This window comes from Lolium rigidum, chromosome 5 (genome assembly GCF_022539505.1).
Source record: "Lolium rigidum isolate FL_2022 chromosome 5, APGP_CSIRO_Lrig_0.1, whole genome shotgun sequence".
In the NCBI taxonomy this organism is placed as follows: Eukaryota; Viridiplantae; Streptophyta; class Magnoliopsida; order Poales; family Poaceae; genus Lolium; species Lolium rigidum.
The window spans coordinates 168442292-168452248 of record NC_061512.1 but is presented as its reverse complement, the minus strand read 5'-3'; the positions used below and the strand labels follow the sequence as shown (position 1 = coordinate 168452248).

The 9957-nt window shown below is 40.5% G+C and overlaps 1 protein-coding gene across 2 annotated transcripts; it reads left to right on the top strand.

The window, feature by feature from the left end:
* The first annotated feature begins 271 nt into the window (after positions 1 to 271).
* LOC124658323 lies at positions 272 to 4445 on the top strand. 2 transcript variants are annotated; one of them, XM_047196680.1, is made up of 3 exons: positions 272 to 380; positions 2291 to 2780; positions 2862 to 4445. In XM_047196680.1, the coding sequence occupies exons 2-3, from the start codon at positions 2367 to 2369 to the stop codon at positions 4233 to 4235; spliced, it is 1788 nt and encodes a 595-aa protein (XP_047052636.1). In that variant the 5' UTR covers positions 272 to 380; positions 2291 to 2366; the 3' UTR covers positions 4236 to 4445. The 2 variants fall into 2 exon arrangements, with proteins under 2 accessions (XP_047052636.1, XP_047052637.1); XM_047196681.1 differs by having other exon boundaries at positions 286 to 380; positions 2343 to 2780.
* Positions 4446 to 9957: the final 5512 nt, after the last annotated feature.

Here is a 9957-nt window from a genome sequence, read left to right as displayed (position 1 = left end):
AACTAGTTACGGGTGCACTCCATTTTTATGTGATATTTATAATTTTTTAAATTTTAAAATAAAATCATGTATCTAGATTAGTAAGTTTCATCGAAATATTCGACAATATGTTGCAAACTTTCCAGGCATGAACCAAGCCCCGTTCTGGTTCGCTATGCCCACTCCCCGTCCCACCCAAAATTGCAACAGCGCAAACCAAACTACTCCCCGCCGCCCGCGCCGGCCTCGATCTACTGCGGCGCCAGAAGCGCCGGCGGCCTCGGGCTGGCGCTGTCACTGACTCTCCCCTCCGTTGTACTGCCCTGCTTTTCCGAGTTTGGCACATCCAAAACCTAGCACAGCGACCAAGCATTCCTCTTCGCGTTCTGCTGCTGCCAGCGGTACGTCTCTTCCCCCCTCTTGATTTACCTCCAAGGATGAAATGGACAACTGAGGTGTTAATTTGTGTACGATTTGACGCCGGATAGGTATATATGGTAGGGATCGGGAGCAGTTTGTATAGGGATTGCAAAGGGAACTGGTTCTTTATACTCTATCTGAAACCAACTGAGTTTCGGATTCAAGGTTAATTTTTTTGTTACAACGTATTAGGGCTAAGTGTCCTTGCGGATTACATATGTTGAATTTTAGACACAGTACTTTGATCCCGAGTTCTGTTTTTTTTTTTAACATTACAGTATCCATTTACCATCCAACAATAGCGCCTCTCAGATCTGTTTATGACTTCTATTTGTAGGTTATATGCCTGCCTTTCTGATTCCTGAACTATTTTCTAATTTGACATACACATTTTATGTTACAAACGGGTTAAGGAAAAAAAAAATCTGGTAGCTCACAAAGGTCAGCACTTTTTGTAGAACTAAAATTTCCCAGTGCACTTAATTAACATCTAGACTATCGTGCAGTCCCTAACTAGCAATCTGTAAATAGCTGTTAGCCTTTCCAATTTTCTAAAAACAATCGCGTAATACCTGTATGGGAAGAAATTAAGTTTGCCCTTAGGCATCTGCTCCCTGGATATTTTGTCTGACCAGATCTCAGTACCAGCGCCACCTTCCCTTGCATAATCGACACCCAACTTGACCTCCGCTGCCCTCCTTCACGTGATCATAGAAGAAAATAACATACTCCCTCCGGTTCAAAATAATGACCCAAAAATGGTTGTATCTACACACTAAAACATGTCTAGATACATCCATATTTGGGCAATTATTTTGAACTGGAGGGAGTAGTATAAATAGTATTATGTGCATACAACCAACATTGTACCAGTTGCACCTAATTTGGTTCCACGTATAGCTTTATGACACAACTGTACGTCTGGATCGGCAATCAAACGATTTCTCTAGTCCTGGTAATGAGAACATTCCAGTCTTTCTTTCTATTTTGCATGCTTTGCAATCCCAATGGTCCACAGATCAACCAATTTCAAATCACGTCCATCTAAAGGAACGGACAAGAGCATCACACCATCACCATCTCTTTTAGAAACTGTGCGACTTTTGAGGCTGAGATAGCTCAGGCAACTCCTGCTACAAGCTATAGATGTTATACTGTCTGCCTGTAAAGTTTGAGATAAAGTACCACCTTTGACTTTGAAAGCTCCTACATTTAAAATAAATTTCATGCTTGAGTTGAATACTAGTAATTTTAGCCTGCAGGTTGAATGGTCTAGGGATGCATCCTTTTGTTGTGGTATTTGAGATTTGTAGTTTTCCAGAATGCATTCATAGCCAAGCTTGCTGTTTAGTATCATCTAGTTCTCCATACACTAATCTGGAAGCTCCTAAATGCAAAATAAAATAAATTTCATTCTTGAGTTGAATACTAGTTATTTTGGTCTGCAGGTTGAGTGCTCTAGGATGCATCCTTTTGTTATGGAATAGAGATTTGTAGTGTTCTAGAATACGTTCATAGCCAAGCTTGCTGTTTAGTTCCATCTTGTTCGCCGAACACTAATTTTGAACATAGCACCACTTCTTTTTTATGTTATATCTTGGGAGGTTTAGTTGAACTGGTATGTTGTTACTTTGATACACTTTTCACACAATTTGACCTGTTAGTTTGACAATATTTTTCCTTGGGGTCTGACACATCCACTACTACTATTAGTTCTGATAGCTACAGTGCCAATGGTGTCTGAATACGTTTACTGACTATTTGAGGAAAGGTCTATATAGAAATAAGCCGCGAAGGCAAAAATCAGCTGTTAAGAAATTTATATTCCCGGGGTATGTATCAGTTTGTCTTTTGATGGAAAACTGATTTAATAGTTTATTCAGAATTGCAGACTTCCATTTGTCCCATGCAACATCCACTCATTTGATCACATCAATTCTCAGGAGAACAATTTCCTCTTGTTACAGATGAGTCCACGTCCGCCTGGTGGTTCATTAAAACGTAAGAATAGTCCTAATGAGTCAACAGCAATACCCAATCCTGCGAATTTTTATCACCCGCAATTTCGTCAGCATATGCAATTTTCACAACCGCAATATGCCATGAATATCCCTTTCCAGCAATTCCCACAGCAACACCTATACCAACCTAATGTCCAATACGTTGTTGTCCAACCACAATATGCTCCATACTCTTTACCACCACAGCCGCCGCCTCCACCACCTGCTCTAGTTTTGCCATCCACGTCAGCGTCTGGTTCGGGCACCCCACATATGGAAACTCGCCGAGAGCAAGAGATTGATATAGTCAATGATGAGAATGGTCAACCTGAGCGTACTACTAATCGATTACATTGGACGGAAAAGGAGGACATAAGATTGGTAAGCTTGTATGCTCCATTGCTTTTCTTGCTATTAGGACCTTGCAAATGTTTTATGAACACCTTTGTGTTGGAACTACAGATAAGCGCTTGGTTGAATTGCCCGAAGATCAATAAGTATGACACATACTGGGCGAATGTTACAGAAACCTACAACAGCACCACCCCTAGAGATAGGAGAAGGGAAACAAAGTATTTGAAATATCATTGGTACAAGATGATCCCGAAGATTGCCCGCTTCGACGACTGCTGGTGCCAGGTCAAGGCAAAATATCCTAGTGACCTGTCCGACAATATGCAACTTGTGGACAAAACATGGGCAATGTTCAACGTGGAAGCACGGGCGATGTATCTTGAGGAAGTGAAACGTCGTTTTGCCTATGGCCACTGCTGGATAGCTCTCTGGGACCAACCCAAGTGGAAATCCTACGTCCTGTCTTTGTCCTCCAAAAAAGCCAAGATGTCTGAGTCCGGGGACTACATGTCGTCCTCTGAAGATACTGAAGATGACCTTGAAGATGAGATGAGTGAAGAAGGTTGCGTCACAGCAAAGGAGAAACGTGGAGAAGGCTGCATCACTGCAAAGGAGAAACATGGAGAAGGTTGTGTCACAGCAACAGAGAAACATGAAGGTAAAGGTAGGATGCAGTCTTCATCAGAGGTGGAAAAAGATAACCATTGCTCAGTAGATCTTCAGAAGATGCTAAACGTGAATACAGAGGAGCTGACAGGGGTAGAAGTTCTGCACACAGACCAAAACCTTGAACCTTTCAGAATAGAGCAGCCAGAAAGAAGGGACAACGAAGCATTAATTTCAGAGAAGCAACCAGAATTGTCGATAGCTGGAGCTTCGTGGTACAATGGTTTTCTGCCTGGGACTGAGTTATTGGGTGGTAATTCCAAGTTCAACGAGTTTCAACATGGGAAAGTACTGAGGGAAGATGAGCCTGAAAAAGGAATGAGTGGACAGGGTTACAAGGCACTAGACCATGATAGAGAAGCAGTCATGCAAAACCTTCCTGAAAAGGAGACAGCACAGATCTGCAAGAAGCCAGACCATGGGAGAGCAGCGGGTGGAAATATTCCTGAAGGCAAAACAGGTGCGCAAAGTTGCAAGGTGCCAAAGCTCAAACGAAAACGCAAAGGCAATGGCAAGGAACTGCCTTGTTCATCTGAGGTGCAGGAGGACATCAAACGTGCAGTGGATCTACAGACTATGCTTATGAAGGATCGCGAGAAGGTGTCAGAGGTACAGCTCCGTCTCTCGAAGGAGAAGCTTGAGTTAGCCAAACTAAAACAGCAGGAAGCAAAGGATAGGAAGGAAACAACACTGTACAAGAAGTATTCAGAGCTGTTGATGGCTGACACCTCCAAATTCAACGACTTTCAGAAGGCAGAGTATGAGAAGGCCGTGAGGCGCATGGGTGAGACGTTATTTGGTAGAGATGACAGCTAGTAGTCGTTTAGTAGGCTATGTTAAATACTTCTTCTGAAGCAGCAGTAATGGAACGTAGGTTGATGTTGTTATACCTGGTGATTTAGCTTACTCTCAATCCAAGTAATATACAACCTGTACTATGTAGATTCTATCGGCCCGTGTTAGATGTAGCCCCCAGTTATATTTCTAATGACCAACTTCACAGTTCCTGAATCTGGAAGAACACAATTTGATGGCCGATGGGTTGAAGATGAACATGGGAAGGATCAAATTGCAAGTCCCTAGCATATGACCGGCAGATTTTATCTTCATGCGTGCTGCATTTTTTCACTGTGATTTACCTTATTCTCGGATCAAGTAATATCCATCTGTACTGTTTAGGTTCCATCATGCCTTGTTAGTTCTAGCTCCCACTTAGATTTCTAATGAGTTATGTTTGATTTAAAGAATTTTTAAAGGATTTTTGTAGCATTCTTACCCATAAGAATTTTTTTCTATAGAGGTAATTTGATTCAAAGGATTGAACCCTCTAAAATTCATATGGATTACTTTTTTCCTATACTACAATCCTATAGGATTTCTAGCAAGAGGTTAGACTTCTTGGAAAATTTCCTATGTGTTTATGAAAACTATGATATGTACTCGATCTCTAGAGCCCCTTTTATACATAGATTTTCTTATAGGAAAATTTTCTACATAAGTTGTTTGATTCATAGGAACATATTCTATAGGAACTAATCTCATAGGAATTAGGTCATACCTCGTGAAAAATTTCTTTGCTACAATCAAACACACTTCATCTTCTCATAGAATTTAAGTATGCATGCCATCCCAATCCTATGATTTTCCTATCCAATTGATCAAAGGTAAATTTCTTGCGTTTTTTCAGTGATGCAACCAAACGACTTCTGCAACTTGTTCCTGCGTTTTCTTATTCCTGTAGCATTGCACATGCCATGATGTATTGTTCTTGCGTTTTTCCTATTCCTACTAAAATCATTTGAACTCGGTTCCTGAATCTGGAGGAGGAACATTATTTGTTGGTTGATTGATCGAAGTTGAACTTTGGAAATATCCCCGGTTCAAAAAAAAAACTTTGGAAATATCAAATTGCAAATTCCTAACTTATGGCTGGCAAGCTTTTCTTCGGCGTGCTGTCCTTTCACCTTTTCACGGTGATCGATGAATTATTGCAAATGAAGAGCTGTTGATGCATCTTGTCTTGTTTAGTCTTTATTTTTGGGAAGAACATTGATTATTTACTAGCTTAGTACCTCCTAAATGGAAAAGTGTAGACTTCAAAAGAAGCTGCCATCTAAACTCTACCAGAATTAAATTAAGAGATTGTTTAAGCTGTGCATTGCCTATTTGCCTGTTTGCGCATTGGAGTTTTTATGGGGTTCAGGGTGAAGGTACCCCTGTATAGCCTGTGATTCATGCTCCCCTGGCAACATAACATGGCTTGATTAGGCGAAGACGATATCTGAGATGGCCAGTTATATGCAAAACCTTTCTGGGAAGTTTTTACGGACGAAGTAGACAGTAGTATGCTACCCTGAAAATAATAAATATTCTCTTATCATATTTTCCATGGACAACTTACTGTACATAGATGAGAGCAACTGGAATCTTTGTAACCAATCAAAACCAATGTATACTTTGACCATTGTGAGGAAAGAAACAAATTTCTTAATCTCTACTACTTATAAAGGCACGAAGTGCCGTGGGAAAATTAAATCTCCACCGTTCATATGCATCAATCGAACGATTCATATTCATTTGTTCTCCCCTCACCCCCGCGAAATTCACGCTCCTATCGACCACCGCCCGCACGCGCGTGATCGCTGCCATCGCATCTCCACTACTGTCAGATTTACTCCGTACTTCCCAAATTTTCATCTTTCCCACACCATTGCCAGTTTCCCACGCCCACACGTCTCCAGGCCCCAAACCCTAGCCGCACGCCGCCGCCTCCTATGCTCGTACGACGCGAAATAAATTATCGGCCTCGGGCGGCTACGACGGAAGGAGTTGAGGGGATACGAGAAGGTGAGACGCTCTACCCGAAGTTCCTGACTTCCCCACCGCCGCTGACTAATCGCTTGAGGATGCGGTCGGCCTCTGCTGAACAGCCACCGTACAGGAGGAAGGCTAATCCAGCCAAATACACAGGGAAGGTGACGCCGGTCGGCAGCACTGCTGCTTCTGCCGGCTTACCCTCGCCACTTCCCCGATCCCCATCCTCTTCTCCACCTCGATCCTCCTCCAGCTAGGGATGATTTCTGCATCAGATGTGTGAATCGGTTGCAGACCATGTGTACGTCATCTTCGATTTAATAGCAGACGTTCTCTGATATTCTAGCAGTTTATGTGCTATGTGTGCATTTAGTATTATTGTTTTCTGAATTTTCGTGTGTTCAGATCAGTGCAGAAACACCAGATTATATACTTATGTAGAATACAAGGGTAGGGAACTGCTTTGTATCCAAACAGTAATTTAGAAATGTAAGGTAAAACTGTTGTCTATAGTCGTTTTATTGGTGCTTTAACATACAAGAGTATTTGATTAACAGGGAGAATTTTACAATGCTCCCAAACATACCTTAATACGGCACCCATACACTCAATCACACCGTCCTCTGCTGTAGCTTTCTCCGATGCACAACAATGTGCATACTGTGGATTGTTAAGAATATGCTGTCAAATTTCGGATGCCATTTTTCAGTGAGGACAGTGTCAAAAATGAAGGATGCATATTTATCGATTCTCTGCACTATCCTCTGCCAATCAGGGTATATCCATTATTTTAATCAGTTCTTGATGAATTGTTTTATTTGATCGATATATACAGGAGTACGAGTATCAGTGCTTGACCAGTTGTTTGGTTCAGTGCTCAGTCAGTTGTTTGGTCGAAGTTTTGGCGTAAACTTATTTTCGGTTGGATTGTTTGTATTTGAGAGGCCTACCACATGTGGCGGTGGCTTCAGCCGTCTAAGCACCGGCCAGGCCATGATCTGGCTGCTCAACTGCATCAGTTTCGGTGTGGCGTAAGGATTATCTTCATCGTCACACTTCTACCAATAGGATTTTCTTAGGATTATCTAATTATCTTGCTCTTTCTTCTTAGCACAATTCTGTTAGAGCCATAAGAAAAAGAGGATCAGCAAGTGGGCTTTATCCCATGCTCACGAGTTATTGAGTGAATGTCAAAGCAGACTGAAGGCGAAAATATCTGTGCTTCAGTGATTTAGTCAAAACATCCAATCGAGCAGTTCAGAATTTGCAGTGCTGCAATTGAAGGGCATCTCACAAGTAAGCTAAATCTTATGCTCCGTTTCGTTCACGTGAGATGCACATTGTTCATATTTTATCTAGCCTCAATCTCTTACTATGAATTTGTTTTATCAAAAGTACCCGTAAAATGCGATTACTGCAGCATATTTTTTTCATGGTCCCATGCACCGTGAAAACGTCCTCTGAAGAAATACAAATAACCATCAAGCAGTTCACGAAAATATGTAATTACCTAGGGACATTGAACGAACTGGAATATCTGAAGTGCTGTGTTAACATCATACTGATTAGTGAAACAATAATTTCATTTGTTTCATGATCATAAAATTATGTATTGCTTTGCGTCCTGATTCTAACAAAAAAAATTGTGTTTACTATTTCTGGGGCCTTCAAGGAATAAATATGAGTTCTTATTTCTTCTTCCATTCAATCATATATTTCATCAGCATCTCTCCATTGAACATCACTGTATTTAGTGTCTTTGGTGAGTTCATTATTTCCCGTACTGAGTAAATTTGAGTTCTTAATTCCTTCCACTTGATCATATATTTTCATTTGCGTAATAATGCTTTGTGCGATTGGCCGGGCCTGAGGAAGCCCACTGTTGCCTAGAACATATAATTGGATGTCCATCAACTGGGGTGAAAATTTCCCTCACGAAGCTAAGTTTCTTAATCGTACACTTTTTCTGCAACTAATTTTGTTACTTAGATAGACAGTCAAATGGGAGAGGCGAGATGATGTTACAAGCTCTGAACTCTGAGCATGTGCTAATGTGTATTTATTCCCAATGTTTTCATGTGTGTGTTCGGTTAAAAGTACTCAAAATGACCAGGAGTAACAAGTTAATAATCTGCTTGGACAAGATAATTTATTGATCAGTTTCTGCAGATATATTAGCCCAGGCAATACGTCTGTATACATTGGAAAACATCTGTACTACCTCCCAGAAAGGGCTAACTCTTTTGCCGGAGGTAAATGTCTGTAAAATTTCCTATATTGGGTCAACACTTGTTGAATTATAGGCTGGTACTAATGACCACTGATGTTGGAAATAAATATATATGATGTGTTCCATACTTGGAATTTTAAACAATATTTCTTATACATTTCCATGAGCAGATTTTTTGTAATTTGAGTAATTAAATGTCTCTATTTATAGATAGACGCAGTACTTTTTTGTTTGGAAGAACTACATAGCCACATATTTTTTATGTTCATTTATAGTACACCAGCAAGTCGACTAGGTTGACTTTACGATTGTGGGTTAGCTACCATATTCAGCAATCAGCCTGGTTTTAGTGATGATTATTTTATCCATGACAGGGTTGTGTGGTTGCAGTTTGAACTTAGAAGCTGTCTTAAAAGTCACAGCTTTATACTCTATAGCATAACACTCTAATTTGTAGCTACTGTGTTGTAAATATATAGTTTGCAACTTAGTTATAACGTAGTTGTTTCTTTGGTAAATTTATGCTGCTAGGTGGCCATATCATGTGATAGAAATTGTGCTTGAGTAATGGTTTGCTCAACATGACAATGAGGAGGGAATGCAAGTGTTGGAGTAAGGGTGGCATCGATCAGGATGAGAGGGAAGAGAGTTGGAAGATGACAAACATGATGAGGAACATGTACATAGTGGCTGGTGTAATAGTCTTTTTTGTACTAATGAATAACAAGTGTGGTCAGATGTTAATATATCCGGGATGCCAAACTGAGTATATGAATACATTAAATGACATTTTTTAAAATATATTATGAGCGATTTTATAGTTTCTAAGTAATTTTTAGGGATGCTTATAATTATTTATTGATTGTAATATGTATTTGTTGAGACGTGCATGCACGTGCATACTTACTAGTTAGAAGAAAAAATCCAAAATAAATTGTCGTTTAGTTAAGTTATTTTTTTTTCTTCCTGTAGATGTCGCCCATTGATTGGAAATGTAGGTCTTACAATGGATTCGCTCTTTTCTTCTGCGATATTGGGCAGCGGATGGCTCTAGACTTGTAAGAATTCCGTACTTGATCCAAGTTACGGAGATCGATTTGAGACTTGGAGGAGCAAGCTGGGGACTGAGAAGAAACAATTTGGGGTAGTTGGTCGAGACTTGAGAGTACTATGATGCTCGCGGAAACAGTTGGTAGCACGGGGATGTATAGCCATTACATGGAGCAGGCTTAGTCCACACCATTGGTTTATTTGGATCGCAGAGGGGGAGTAAGCTCCCGAAGGCAATCATGCTCCAAGAAGCATTCACATTGATGAGTACCATTCTCATATATATATGGACGATATATGTAGAGGGACATATTAAATAGTTGCAGCTTGGGAGTAAATGAATCTCGGCAAAGTGGTTGGTTTATTGTTGTACACACTCCACTACAATTTAATTGTAGTCAACCTATGTTGCTTCTCAGGACTTGATGTATTTTGGTAAAGGGA

Excerpts from the sequence above, each read along its gene's own strand:
- LOC124658323 (XM_047196680.1), top strand. The coding sequence starts at position 2,367 with ATGAGTCCACGTCCGCCTGGTGGTTCATTAAAACGTAAGAATAGTCCT. Across the intron at positions 2,781-2,861 it reads AAAAGGAGGACATAAGATTG|ATAAGCGCTTGGTTGAATTG; the intron begins GTAAGCTTGTAT and ends TTGGAACTACAG.